This window comes from Peromyscus eremicus, chromosome 19, assembly GCF_949786415.1.
Source record: "Peromyscus eremicus chromosome 19, PerEre_H2_v1, whole genome shotgun sequence".
NCBI classification, from domain to species: Eukaryota; Metazoa; Chordata; class Mammalia; order Rodentia; family Cricetidae; genus Peromyscus; species Peromyscus eremicus.
In genome coordinates, this window is record NC_081435.1 from 26,158,518 (window position 1) to 26,174,219 (window position 15,702).

At 41.4% G+C, this 15,702-nt stretch overlaps 1 protein-coding gene and 1 pseudogene across 1 annotated transcript; both read left to right on the top strand.

The window, feature by feature from the left end:
* Window positions 1–491: 491 nt before the first annotated feature.
* On the top strand, window positions 492–2,188 carry LOC131896146 (protocadherin alpha-12-like; annotated as a pseudogene).
* An 8,330-nt stretch (window positions 2,189–10,518) lies between these two features.
* On the top strand, window positions 10,519–12,924 carry LOC131896147 (protocadherin alpha-13-like). The gene has a single exon (XM_059246727.1). It carries the CDS (start codon window positions 10,519–10,521, stop codon window positions 12,922–12,924), a length of 2,406 nt encoding a protein of 801 aa, XP_059102710.1.
* Window positions 12,925–15,702: the final 2,778 nt, after the last annotated feature.

A 15,702-nucleotide genomic window follows, 5' to 3' on the forward strand; every position in this document is an offset into this window, starting at 1 on the left:
TAGCTGTTCATTTACATCCTTTCCTAAATTTTATTTTTTTTTCTAGAAAGAAAAATTAAATCTATTGATACTAATAATTATCATTTCATCATCTTCACCTTTTAAATCCTTTGTAAACACTTATCACTAATGTCTTAAATTTTTTCATTTCTCTAATAACATCTAAAGAGCCTAGTAAAGACCATTTATGTCTCTATGAGTCTTCTAGCTCTGTGACTCTTAGACAAGTGCAGAAGTGGGGAGTCAGTCATGAATTTGGGGATCATTCAAAGCACATTCTCCTAAAATTGTACAAAATACCAGTTGGCACAATATTCTGGAGGAATTTATATTGAAGACCATTGTTGGCCCTTGTGTTAAGAGGTTTTATTTTATTTTAAAAGTATTACATTTGTTCATTTATTTGTGTGTGCACATGTCACAGCATGTGGGGGACATTTGTAGGAGTCCATTCTTTTCTTCCACTGTGTAGGTTTAGGAGATTTACTACTATGGAAAAGTACTGGCAGTAAGTAACTGGATTAAAGAGTTTGATCTGGAGGTTGATGAAATTATAAAGTCCATGCTTACTATGTTGACAGTGATCTATAGGCTTTTCATTGTGTTTATGTATAAGGCAACCTTGAATGTCAGTATCAAATTCACACTTTTCCTTTAGTCAGTAAGATTAGGATACAGTGAAACACTCCCAGATAGACTTTTGCATATTAGCATTCTATTGTCATCTTAAAATATTGTGGAATTTAGAGGCTTTGATTCAGCATTTTAGTTCTGTTTTGTTTTGGTTTTGGTTTTTGAGACAAGGTTTCTCTCTGTATCAGAGCCCTGGCTGGTCATTCTGTAGACCAAGCTGGCCTTGATCTCACAGAAATCCACCTGCCTCTGCCTCCCCAGAGCTGGGATTAAAGGCATGCACCACCAAATCCAGCTTGACTCAGCATCTTAAAGGAAACTGTTTTATTCTTGCCATTAGTCTGTTCATGTGCTTTGCTTTGAAGTGTAAGAATCATAGCAGCTGCATGAAAAGCCACCACATTTAAGCAATAAATAGCAAGAAGTGATGCCTCTAACATTTATGATGAATTCTAATGTTCTCTAGAATTATGAATAAAATAATTTTTACATAGAGCATTGTCTAGTTCACTAAACCATCCTAGTTTTCTTTTTTATGAAATGATGGAATCCTTGACTTTCTCTAGAAGTTTCCAAGAAGGTGCTGTGAAGAACAAATTACACTGTGGATAGTAATAAGCCATGAAAGGTCAGGGGTACAAATATGATGTATCCTTCTCCATGAAAAGAATACTTTAGAGTAGTTTCGTCACGCCTTATCTCAAAGAGGATTTTCTGATAAACTTTGAAAAATAAAATATTTTAAAATCATAAAATAACCACACATACATCAATTAAATAGCATTCATAAATCATCTATGGGAATATTCAAAAATTGAATTAGAGTGGCCCAGGATACGGTGATCCAAACCAAGACCCCAATGATCTTTCTTGTACTTGCACAATCAGTCACGTGATGTCTCTATCTGGTCAGAGAGAAGAATATTTTGATTCCCGAGCCCAGATTCCACCCATTCACACAACAGACTCAACTACACAGAAACCGGAATACTCTGTGAAACTTATTAAATAAATACGGAAAAGGGAGACTGTTCATAAAATATCTCATGAATGCTTCCTTAAAGCCAACGGTTCTCACCAAAAGGTCCCCAGTATCTGCGATGCTGTTTTCTTGATGAAGAGGCCTGAGATTTCAGCGTCTGCCGCTCTCTCTCTCTCTCCTGCTCCTCGCAGCCTGGGAGGCAGGGAGCGGCCAGCTCTAGCTACCTCATCATCGTGGAGGCCAAACGCGATACCGTCTGGGCAACATGGCGCATGACCTGGGGCTGGGGCGGCGGAGCTAGTGCTCGGCTTGTTCAGGGTAGTGTCCAATGACAGCGGGGACCTTCTGGAGGTAAACCTGCAGAATGGCATTTTGTTTGTGAATTCTCAGATAAACCTGGAGGCGCTGTGCAGGTGGGGCGCTGAGTGTAGTGTCCACCTGGAGGTGATCGTGGACCGGCCACTGCAGGTTGTCCCTGTGGAGATGGAGGTCGTCAAGGATGTCAATAATAATTCGTCCATGCGTAGAGGAAGAGAACAAAAGGCGCCTATTTCTTTTCTCTTAAAAATTTAAAAAATGATTTATATATTTTTATTTTATGTACAGTAGTGTTTTGCCTGCATGTATGTCTGTGTGAGGGTACCAGATCCCCTGGAACTGGAGTTAACAGACAGTTATGAGCTGTCATGTGGGTCCTCAGGAAAAGCGGCTTGTGCTCTTTACTGCTGAGCCATCTCTCTATCCCCTAAGAGCCGCTTATTTCTGAATCTGAACCTCTGGACACTCAATTTCCTCTAGAGGGAGCTTCTGAAGCTGATACTGACGTACCTTGTCTTACCTATATTTTAAGTTTGAACGAGCATTTTGCACTTAAAATAATGATTAACAAAAAGATAAAAGAATACCACCAGTACTGATTCTTTGGAAGTTGTTGGATACAGAGAAAGATCAGAACTCCCTCTTTTGTTAACAGTCATTGATGGTGGTAAAACGGGGCTAACAGGATATATTCAGATCAAAATAATCATCCTGAGCTGGCGGTAATGGTGCACACCTTACATCACATTTCTCCACAAACAGAGACAGATGGATCTCTGAGTTCAAGGCTAGCCTGATCTACAGATCGAGTTTCTAGGCAGCCAGGGCTACACAGAGAAACCCTGTCTCGAAAAATCAAACCAAACCAACCAAACAAACAAAAAACCCCAAACAAACAAAAGACAAAATAAACAAATCAAAAGTCAAAAACAACAAACCATCCTGGATATGAATGAGAACCTGCCCGAGTTTGATAAACTCTTGAAATGAAAAAATGACACCTGAGTGATTCAACTAACTGCTTCTGATCTAGATGAAGGCCAGAACAGAGAAATTTCCTATGGGTTCTCAATGATTCAGTCTGCTAGTGAGAACTTCAAGGTTTTTTTTTTAAAGATTTATTTATTTATTATGTATACAGAAGAGGGTGCCAGATCTCATTACAGATGGTTGTGAGCCACCATGTGGTTGCTGGGAATTGAACTCAGGACCTCTGGAAGAGCAGTCGGTGCTCTTAACCTCTGAGCCATCTCTCCAGCCCAAGAACTTCAAGTTTTAAATAAATCTAGACACAGGTGAAATTAGAACCAATGGGAAACTGGATTTAGAAGAGAACAAGGCAAATGAGATTCAGATCAACGCAATTGATAAAGGAGTTCCTTCCACGGTAGGTCGCAGCATGGTCTGAGTCAAAGTTCTGGACGTAAAGACAGTGTCCCAGAGATAACAGTTTTGCTTCCTTGCCATTCCCTGTGCTAGAAGATGCTCAGGTGAGAACAGTAATCACCCTAATCAGTGTGTCTGACTTCGACTCAGGTGCCAAGGGACAAGTCAATTGCTCTCGATTCTCATGTCTCTTCAAGCGGGTGTCCCCCTTCAAGAATTACTATTTGATAATTCTGGGCAGCGCCTCAGACTTGAGACCACAGCTGACTATAAGGTTGTGTGACAGCCATATATATATATATATATATATATATATATATATATATATATATATATATATATATGTGTGTGTGTGTGTGTGTGTGTGTGTGTGTGTGTGTGTGTGTGTGTGTATTCCTTAGTTGATCACCCAGTGTTAGGAAAATAGCCTCATCAATAACCATACTAATTTTATACAACCCAGATGTTAAAATATATTGCAAGTATAATAGTAGCAATTGTAAGTATATGATGCATATTTGATTGTAAGAGGAATAATTTTGTCATTTTTCAAGTGGAGTGACAATTAATTATTATATTGTTAATCTCACCTGGCAAGAATAAGACCACTATCACAATTTTTGAGCCAAATTTAAAGCAAGCTTTATTAAATACTGGCCAGGATGATGGACACTGGCTAGGTCCATACCTGGGATTCCCACAGAATTGTACCAAACTACATTAGACAGGGGCTTATAAAGGCAAACCCCACAAGGCTACACACTTCCTGCCTTAGTCCAATCAGGGGCAAGCATATGTCCTTACATAAATCCTGTCTACCTATCTCCCACTTATGTGTGATCGAGCACATCTTGAGCAGTTGGGACAACCAAACTTGTTTACTAAAGAGAAAACATGTGTCTTGTTATCTTATAGGAACAGCCCCCAGCATTCCAGGAAGTTGTCTGTCCTTGGGCACATAGAATAAAAATTATTTGTGAATTTAAAGACAAACATCACCCAAATGAAGATCTGTCTTGTAATAGTACATTTGGTTATTTTCTTTTTATGGTGGCATGTGAATAATGGAGTCGTTATCTTACAGAGGTGGGGATCTAAACCAGGGCCTTGCACATGCTGAGCAAGCGCTTTACCACTGAGCTACATTCCCAGCATTAATGGCATAGTTTTCTTTTGTTCATTTGTGCTGAAATGTGGTCACCACCCAGTCTGGCCTCAAATTTGTGATTCTCTTCCTTCAGCTTCCTGAGTAGGTAGACTAACAGAAGCGTACCACCTTACTTGATTAATGACTCTTTTTTCAATCTTATAAAGTATAAGTATAAACCTTACTCTCTAGTCAAGCCCCTCTGATAGCATCTTTAGTTGAAATTATCTTAATTATCAGATAAGTCCTGCGGTGCAGATACAACAACCATCAATTACATCTTACAGACGAGAAACCTGAAACTGAAGTCACAGAGGTCGTGTGACCTATTTAAATCTATTTTTGGAGGATCCAAACTCATTGTGGCATATTGATCATGTGCTCATTATTTGCTGGATTTTCTGAACTAAAACTTACACTTTGTAATTTCCTTCCACAAAAATACATAGAACTTGTCTTTGATCAGAAAGCAAAACTTCCCATCGTTCAACCTTACGTTAAAGGCATTAAAATTTCCAGGCTTTTCTCTACTCCTTCACATACTTTATTTTAGGACCAGGAACATGTATTTTAGTACATGTTCAATCACTAATATTTGATTATTGTATGATATTGAAGTGTATTGTCCGGACAGTCTCTTCCATTTAAAAGAGGGGCTGAACACTAGAGTTCGGGCAACATTTTCTTCAGGAATGTCTTAAAGGGTAGATAATATTTTGACAGTAAGTTTTCACAGATGGAATATAAGTGTTCTCTTGAGAATGTGAACTTGAAAGATCAGCAGTGGGAAGAGAACAAAGGTGGGAAAGCTCATAGAGGATCTTACATAAATACTTAGGTATCAAGCAAATAGAGATCCCCCCAGGACAGGGTTTGTCTGTGTAGCTCTGGCTGTCATGGAACTTGCTCTCTAGCCCAGGCTGGCCTTGAACTCAGAGATCTGCCTGCCTCTGCCTCTGAGTGCTGGGATTAAAGGCATGCACCACCACACCTGGCTGAGCAATGGAGATTTAAATAACTGTGATAGAAATGGATTGAGGGAACCATATGCTAATCCAGACTAGCAAAGAGAAGCATCCGGATGATGACTGACTCAATATAAATGATAAAGCCAGTCATAGTGGAACACACCTTTAATCCCCAGGACTCTGGAGGCAAAGGCAGGAGGATCTCTTCGAGTTTGAGGTCAGTCTGGTCTATACAATGAGCTCTAGGACAGCATGAACTATATAGAGAGACCCGGTCTCAAGAAAAAAAAAAAAAACAAGAGAAAGATAAATGAAGTAGAATAAGGTTCAGGAAAGCCCAATTATTACACATGGATTTATTGATTTATCTAGTGATTTACTTAAAGCACTGTACCGCATATTTGCCAATCATTTGCTACTTGGAACAGAATGACCTGAAGAAATAGCTGAAACAATGGGTTATTTCTCTTAATAATCTGCTGATTGCCACTTATGCTTCTGTAAAATCTCACTCACTTGTTTGCCCTACCTTGTGGGTGTAGAGTATAAAATGAGACTGCAAACTGGAACCGTGACCAAGGCCTTTCAGGAACTATCCTGGCTTTTGCCACTAGTGACATCTCCTGTCATTGGCGTGGGGATGCTTAGGCCAGAAAGATTTCCCCAATGAAAATGTAGTGGCATCTATATTTTTAGTTTGGTGTGCTGGGGGAAATGGCTTGTATGTGTTTGAGCAGGTAGGAGTTGAGAGGAGCACTTAAGAATCTGTTCCTAACTTAAGAACCTTTGTACTGGAATAGCATGGTGATTCAAAAGATAGTTCTAGAACCCAGAACACACATTGAGGAATAATTCCTTCCAGAAAAAATGTAAGTCCATGAAAAGACAGAAATCACCAAGAGACAGGTGGAAAAATGGAAAGTAATAGTGAAGAAAGGGATTTAGGTAAGCAACCGTATTAATTCCTAACACGCTGTAACAAACGATCACAGATCATTGGGATGAGACATTTGTCTCACAGTTTTTGAGGCCAAAAGTCCAAAGTGAAGACATAAAGCATTTGTAGGAATCAAGGAACTGCATCCATTAGAAGAATAAAGCATGTTAGAAATAATAGAGCAGGAGAGAAAAAAATTTATTCTTTGCTTCTGTTGGTTTCTGGTGGCTGTTGATATCCTTTGGCTTGTGACTACACATCACTTTTCTGTCTTTAGAGTCACATTGCTGTCTCTTCTTCATGTCTTCCTATCTGTGTTTTTGTTTAACAAGGACATATATAATGGCAATGATGGTTGACTTGGATTCTTCAAGATAAATTATTCTTAATTACATTAGTTACTATGTAAAGTTATATCCATGAATCTTAAGATGTGGGTATATCTTTTGAGGTACCACTATTCAATCTTCTATGGTAGGCTTAGAAAGATAGAAAGTAGGTAATGCTTCTGCTCTCAAGGCTGGGTCTTGGAAATCTGACTGGGGGTAATGTGAGATTAAGAAAAACAGAAGCAAAATAGGATCCAAGATGGGGTCAAGTGGGCTGTATGCTTGGATGGAGACGTGGCAGCCCCCTTCCCAATACTCAGCACTTTTATTATATGCTGGGAAAAGAAGGGAGTGGCCAGCTAATCTTAGAAGGGAATCTCATGGAGGGTGGTGTACATGCAGTCTTCTGGAGCAAGGGAACTGTTGGTAGAGCCTCCTTCATGGCTGCTTCCATAGTGAAAAGGTCAACTGTTACACAAGCATCCTGCTTGGCAAACATCCTAGTCTTGGCCATGGGCGAGGATGTGCCATTCCCTTAGCTGTGAGACATGTAGACACAGCTTTGCTCTTGTCAAGAGTGCACACCCAGGACTTCAGCTGCTCTCTGCAAGGTAACCAAGGTCAGAACTCAGAGTGTGATGTATCAAGTGAACGTTAGGAGTTAGAAGTGAAGAAAAGAGGATGAAGAGAATATTTTTTTCTGCATGTTAAAGGTGTTTGAGTGTGGGGCGTTTACCCCCCCAACTCCACAGTTCCCCAGAATTTTCTTGAGTGCAAGTAGCAGGAAATATTAGATAGAAGGATTTAGAGTGTAGAGATAAACAGATAGAAAATACAGGATAGCCTTGAGAGAGCCTGGAACCTATTCCAGCAGGCCCTGACTGTCTCTGCCCTAAGGCATTTATAGAAACACCAAGGGGTGGAGCAAAAGACCCATCCCCCACCCCCACCCCCAGCACAGCCAAGTGCAGACCATCTCAGACACCTGCACTCAGGCCCATGGTCCAATCATTCTGTCAATGCAGACCTGCTGGGTAAAGCCACGAGGAACCTGAGAATGGGCTCCCACATTTGAGCATCCTAGTTGTGTGAAGAAAAGAAGCAAGGGAAGGAGACAAAAGAGATAAGGCAAGCAGCAGGGAAATGAAGATGGAGATAATAAGACTAAACAGGAAAATAAAAAATATTTTAATCAGAGCATAGGGTTGGCCTACACTGAGGGGCAGATGGTAGAGTGGTTAAGAGCACTTGTTACTCTCATAGAGCGTCTATAAGTGGTTGACAACCATCCAGGGAATTGAACGCCCTCTTCTGGCCTCCATGGGCACTAGGCATGCACATGTGCACATGCGTGCATGAAGACAAAATATATACATAAAATAAAAAATTGATAAAAGAATAGATAGTATAAATAAATGTTGCCATATGAAGAAAGCCCTTGATTTCATGCTTGATGATTTATTTTAATGGAAAAACCATCAAGTCACATGGTAGGAATGAAGTTGAGAAATTGATAAATGAAAGGAAATATGAAAAAAAAATGTCTTTAAGAAAGAGGAATACATATATTTGAGTGTCCAAGTGAGGTAAAGGGGAATGCCAATATCTAGAGTCACCATGGATAATAAACAGCTTTATACTGAAGATCAATAGGAAGAATACTTAACTGTGTTGGAAACTGAAGGAAATGTTTGAGAAGTAAGACAAATGTGGTGATATATTGTGTACCCTAATAAACTTTGGCTGAAGATCAGAGAACAGGACAAACCACTAGATTAAACATAGAGGCCAGGCAGTAGTGGCACACACCTTCAATCTTAGAATCTGGAGACAGAGATCTGTCTGGATCTCTGTGAGTTCAAAGCTACTCTAGACTACATGAGATTGACTCAGTCTAGGAAAGAAACAGTCAGGCAGTGGTGGCACACACCTTTAATCCCAATACTTGTGAGTCACACGCCTTTAATTCCAGCACTTGAGATCTCATGCCTTTGCTTGGGAAGCACACATGCCTTTAAATCCCAGGAAGTGAAGGCTGGGTGGAGAAATGTATATAAGGTATGAGGAGACAGGAACTAGAGGGTTTTTTAGGTTGAGGTGTTGGTGAGGTAAGAGGTGGTGGCTGTGGCTTGTTCCTTTGTCTCTCTGATCTTCAGGCAAATTTTATTAAGGTGTACAATACATCACCACAATAGACAGAAGACTGATTCTAGGGTGTCTAAAGGGCATACTGCAAATGGTTGATTTATGTGGAGAGGTAAGTGATGTGCTATGTGTACAGCCTGGTAGACATGCACGGTCAGGAAGAATCAAGGGACTATTCGCATGACAAGAGTAAAGTACATAGTGGAAATAATGGAACAGGAGAGGGTTGTGTGAGCAAGAGAATACAATACTCCAAATGGATTTTCAGAGGTGAATAGAGATGCAGAAATGAACCCAATTGTCATTTCCTATAGCATTGTTCACAGACTAGGCAATATAATACTTGAATATATAACTCATAATATAAAATTGGAGCCATATATAATTTACTTTTATTTTTAAGATTTATTTGTGTATTTTATGTATATGGGTGCTCTGTCTGCATGTATGCCTGCACACCAGAAGAGGGCATCAGATTCCATTATAGATGGTTGTAAGCCAATATGTGGTTGTCAGGAATTGAATTCAGGACCTCTAGAAGAGCAGCCAGTGCTCTTAACTGCTGAGCCATCTCTCAAACCTCTACACTTACAACATATAAAATATATGTTTCATTGTACTGTTTGACAAGGAACTTTATGCCTTAGTGGCTATAATAACAGGTAACAGTAATATTCTTTTGTTGACGATGTATTAGCATCTTTGTCCAGCTACTTTCAAGTACTTGGAAAAATCAGAGTTAAACAATACCAGGGGTTCTTCTACTGCTGATGAAATTCAGATGTGGTAGGGAAAAAAGCAAGTTTATCCTAATGGTAGTAGCTTAAATCATACTAAATAATAGGATCTTAGTTTTTGGTATGCTTTCTACAAGGTGAACTGAAAATATCAAAACATTATTTTAGAGAGATTGTTGTATATTTGTGTACACACACAAATATACTACATGTAGACACATTCTTTAAAGTACAAACATTTCATCCACCCTTGGAACTTATGAACAAGGTGTATTATTTGAAATCTAGTATGTAACTGCCCATCTTCCACCTCATGTGTTTTATTTGGTCGTTACGTTTCCATTTGGAATTAATGACTGTTAATGGGAGAAGGTCTCAAAACTATTACAGGAAAAGAAAATTGTCAACAAAACCTGCATGACTACGAGAACTGGAGACCTGTTACACCAAAGCCAAATGTATAATGTTCTCTGATTTGAAAATTTACGCACACGTGCACCTACACACACACACACACACACACACACACACACACACACACACACACACACGAAAGTTTGTGGAACAGTGCCAGACATATACCACTTGTTAAATAACATCTGATGCTGATAGAGTAACCATTTACCGTTCCTAGAAGGACAAATATTTACCTCCTAAATATGTACTTGCAATGAAAAAATTCAGAAAGTGCAAGGAGTAAAGGCTTATTATCAATGGAAACCGTGAAGACCCAGGGATCACTGCACTTACACATTTATGCCTCATGATGTCGCTCTTCACTGAGAACTTTCTTTTTGGGCAAAGAAAGTCACTTCCTTCAGAGAACTCGTTGTGAATTCTCCAGTACTAGGACGCCGTCCAACCAGTTTTCGAGAGGCGGTTTCAGGTAAGATATTCCGTATACTGAAGCTATCACCGCATCTTTCTGCGTGTGCCATGTTGTTATCCTGGCAAAGTCGCCCAGGATCCCGGTGCCTCCTGCTCTGGCTTCTGCTCCCCGCAGCCTGGCAGGCAGGGAGCGGCCAGCTCCACTACTCCGTCCCCGAGGAGGCCAAACACGGCACCTTCGTGGGCCGCATCGCTCAGGACCTGGGGCTGGAGCTGGCGGAGCTGGTGCCCCGCCTGTTCAGGGTGGCGTCCAAGGACCGAGGGGACCTTCTGGAGGTAAATCTGCAGAATGGCATTTTGTTTGTGAATTCTCGGATCGACCGGGAGGCGCTGTGCGGGCGGAGCGCGGAGTGTAGCATCCACCTGGAGGTGATCGTGGACCGGCCGCTGCAGGTTTTTCACGTGGAGGTGGAGGTGAGGGACATTAACGACAACCCGCCCGTGTTCCCTGAAACCAAGAAAAGCATAATGATTGCCGAATTGAGACCTCCAGAAACTAGATTTCCACTAGATGGCGCATCCGATGCAGATATCGGAGTCAATTCCGCTTTGACCTACCGATTGGATCCTAGTGATTATTTCGCTTTGGGCACGCAAAACAACCATGAGCGAACTTCTTCGTTATCACTTGTGTTAAAGAAATCATTAGACAGAGAAGAAATTCAGGAACATACTTTATTACTAACAGCTAGTGACGGAGGCAAACCGGAGCTGACTGGTACAGTTCAGCTACTGATCACTGTCCTCGATGTGAACGACAACGCTCCGCAGTTTGATCGGCTCATTTATAAAGTCAGAGTGTTAGAGAACGCACGTAATGGAACTTTGGTGATTAACTTAAATGCCACAGATCCCGATGAAGGTACAAATGGAGATATAATCTACTCCTTCAGGCGGCCTGTATCCCCTGCGGTGGGACTTGTATTTAGTATAGATACCAATAGCGGGGAAGTTAGAACGAAAGGCCAACTGGACTTCGAAGAAAATAAATTATATGAGATACCCGTGGAGGCAGTGGACAAAGGGAATGTCCCAATGACAGGCCATTGTACCCTTCTGGTGGATGTACTAGATGTAAACGATAACGCACCAGAGATAACAATTACTTCCCTGTCACTCCCAGTTAAAGAAGATGCCCAGCCAAGCACTGTCATAGCTCTGGTCAGTGTGTCCGACCATGACTCCGGTGACAACGGGCAGGTGACCTGCTCCCTGACCCCTCACGTCCCCTTCAAGCTGGTGTCCACCTTCAAGAATTACTATTCGCTTGTGCTGGACAGCGCCCTGGACCGAGAAACCACCGCTGACTATAAGGTGGTGGTGACAGCCCGGGACGGGGGCTCGCCCTCGCTGTGGGCCACAGCCAGCGTGTCCGTGGAGGTGGCTGACGTGAACGACAACGCGCCCGCGTTCGCGCAGCCCGAATACACGGTGTTCGTGAAGGAGAACAACCCGCCTGGCGCGCACATCTTCACGGTGTCGGCCATGGACGCGGACGCGCAGGAGAATGCGCTGGTGTCCTACTCGCTGGTGGAGAGGAGGGTGGGCGAGCGCTTGCTGTCTAGCTATGTGTCTGTGCACGCTGAGAGCGGCAAGGTGTTCGCGCTGCAGCCTCTGGACCATGAGGAGCTGGAGCTGCTGCAGTTCCAGGTGAGCGCGCGGGATGCTGGTGTGCCTTCCCTGGGCAGCAATGTGACTCTGCAGGTGTTTGTGCTGGATGAGAACGACAATGCACCTTCGCTGCTGCCCCACCCAGCTGTGGGAGCCGGCGGGTCAGTGAGCGAGCTTGTGTCTAGGTCAGTGGGTTCAGGGCACGTAGTGGCGAAGGTGCGAGCAGTGGATGCGGATTCTGGTTACAACGCGTGGCTGTCTTATGAGCTGCAGTCGGCGGCAGGGGGCATGCGCAGTCCGTTCCGCGTGGGTCTGTACACGGGTGAGATCAGCACGACTCGCACCCTGGATGAAGCTGATGTACCGCGCCAGCGTCTGTTGGTCCTGGTTAAGGACCATGGTGAACCTGCGTTGACCTCCACAGCCACAGTGCTGGTGTCTCTGGTGGAGAATGGCCAGGCACCCAAGATCTCTTCCCTAGCTTCTGAGAGCACTGCATCTTCTGAGGCAACGCTGGTGACTGTCAACATCTACCTGATCATCGCCATCTGCGCGGTGTCCAGCCTGTTGGTGCTCACTCTGCTGCTGTACACCGCGCTGCGATGCTCGGCGACACCCACTGGGGGCGCATGTGGGCCGGGGAAGCCCGTGCTGGTGTGCTCCAGCGAGGTGGGGACCTGGTCATACTCTCAGCAGAGGCGGCAGAGGGTGTGCTCTGGAGAGGGTCCGCCCAAGACCGACCTCATGGCCTTCAGCCCCAGTCTCCCTCCCGTGCTAGGCTCTGTAGAGGAGACGTCCCAGAAAGAAAGGCATGTAGAACATTTGAAAGAGGTAAGTTCATAATATAAAGCATTGTTTTCAGTTATTTTAACCTTCCTTTCCTTTTCTTTTTCTCTTTCTTTCTTTTACTTTTTCTTTTTTTGAGGCAGGGTTTTACTATGTAGACCCTGCTGTCCTGGAACTCTCTTTGTAGACCAGGCTGACCTTGAACTTATAGAGATCCTCCTGCCTCTGCCTCCTGAGTGCTGGAATTAAAGGCGTGGGCCACCACTGCCTGGCCTATTTTTAACCTTTCTAACATTTGCACATTTAGGATTTTTCCCTCTCAATCTTTAGTCTAATTAAAAATTTTCTCATCCTTGCTGTCCTTAATTTCATTACTGACTTTGGATCGGTCATTCACTAATGAAATATTGTCAGAAACTGTACTAAAGTGTCACACTCTGAAAAAAAACCCCACAATTTCTTGTGTTTCTAAAAATTATTTTATGTGTATGTTTTTTCCCCCCAGAATGTGTCTATGGCCCCCATGCATTTTATGTCTGAAGTAGCCAAAAGAGGGCATCAGAACCCCTGGAACTGGAGTTAGAGGTGGTTGTGAGCCACCATGTAGGTGCTGGGAACTGAACTCAGGTCCTCTGGAAGAGCAGACAGTGTTCTTAACCACTGAGTCATCTCTCCAGCACTCTGGTTTTTTTTTAAATTTGAATTCCTTTGTGTGTTTTAATTTTGATAAACTTCTCTGTATAAGTATTATTGCTAACTATATAACACATTTACCTCTAATTTCTACGAATTGACTTGTTTTGAAATATAAGCATTAAAAATTTATATATTAAAATATATCTCTTTTTTTCTTTTATGGACTACAAGGTCTGTAGGTTCAATTAAAAAGGTTCTTAAACATTATACAGAAATTCACTTGGTTTAGATGTGGCTCAGCAGATGAGCTCTATGTAGTGTATGACATGCTCTGTATCCTATCATCAGTGCCAGAAAAAATACAACAATTCACTAATTAAACACTTATTCAGTGTTCTATTTGCCAACCACACTCTAGATGTTAGCAATTTTTTAGTGAAGTTTGTTGTTTTGTGTAAATCCAAATGTGCATTTGGTGTCATTTTCCCTGTGCCTGAAGGTTTTCTTTAATATTTATTGTAGTGCTTCTACTCTGCCAACAAATTCACTCAGATTCTTCTGAGAAAAATCTTTATTACCACTTCATTTATAGGAAAATATCTTCTATATATCAGAGTGATGAGATTAAAGGTGTGCACCACTGTCACCTGGCATCCCTTCCAATCTTTATGTGGGTTATGGGGATCAAACTCATGTTGCCAGAGTTGCATCAAAAGTGCCCTTACCCACCAAGCCATATGTGTGTATTCATAGTAGATGTTTAACACTCTTTTGAGACAAGGTTTCTCTGTATATCCCTGGCTGCCCTGGAACTCACTCTGTAGACCAGGCTGGCCTTGACATTAGAAATCCACCCACCTCTGTCTTCTGAGTGCTGGGATTTGAAGTTTGTGCCACTCTGCCCTGAAGCTTTAACACTATTGTCTGCTGATTTGAAAACTTTGTCATTACTTGGTTTGCTGCTTCTGCTGTTTTTCTTCCTGAGTGAATTTTATTTTCTTCTTTGTATAACCTGCCTGTGTTGCTGGGATTCCAAATATAGTGGCAGCTTGAAACATAGGACAGGCATGCCACTGTGCATCTTATAATTGGCACAAAACATTCTTCAAACCACAGCACAGGTATTCACAACAAAGAATTACAGTCTCAAAGTATCAGTCATGCCGCTTAAAGAGCATTGGACTTGGTGCTTTATTAATGCACCTTTCTCCTGAAAACATTACCCAGTGCTCTGTGTCTTAAGATGTCTTCTTCCATGACTGGTAGGAGTTTGAATATTTCTAGTCTGTGTGAGTTCTCTAAATTATTTTACTTAAACATTTTTAGTTATTGTTTTGACGGCTTTGTGGAGTTTCACCCAACACACATACATAATAATATTTAACCAAAGATTACATAAGACCCTACTGCTGATGCCCAGAGATCATTTCTATGAATTTCTTAGTCCTGTACTCTTCTCTGCAAATTCTATTTTCCTGGGTCTTTGTACTCTGACTTGTGCATCTCCTGTGCAGTGAGGCCCCTGGGCTCTGTTATTTTTCTTCTTCCTATGTGTCATCATAGAAATTACTTCAAGATGGTGAGATGAGGGCAATTCTAGGACTCACCTCATTTATTTTTTCTTTTTCCTCTAAGCTATCTTTATAATTTTCTTATTATTTATCATGGGTTAACTAACAAATTCATAAACTGTTATATATCATTGCATAATATCTCTCTACCTTATTTATTTCTTTAACTGAATTCCAAAGAACTTCCTATTAAAGACAAACTTGTCTTAAAATCAGAATCTGTTAGGATATTTGTTTGTCTATGTCTATACTTTCAATGTTTATTCATTACATGAAGTATAATTCTTAGTAAAAACATGTGAGTAAATATTATTTTTAAGCTTAATGAGATAATAGTTTTATTTTAATGTAAAATTTATATCGCTTATATTTAGTACAATGCCCAATATGCTTGATCACATGTTCCCATTTTATTCAATGCTTACTCACTATTTTACTTTGTTATTCCCTTTTCTAACATTCCTGGTTTTGATGATTTGATTCAATCAAAAATACTAGAAGTATTTTTGACATCTTGACTTTTTTGATTATGGGTTCTATGGACATTCTTCTGAATCTGTTAATCCAATTTGCACATATTTCTCCAGCTATAAATGTAAGATTGAAATTGCTGGGCTGTAGGTTATTG

Excerpts from the sequence above, each read along its gene's own strand:
- LOC131896147 (XM_059246727.1), top strand. The coding sequence starts at position 10,519 with ATGTTGTTATCCTGGCAAAGTCGCCCAGGATCCCGGTGCCTCCTGCTC.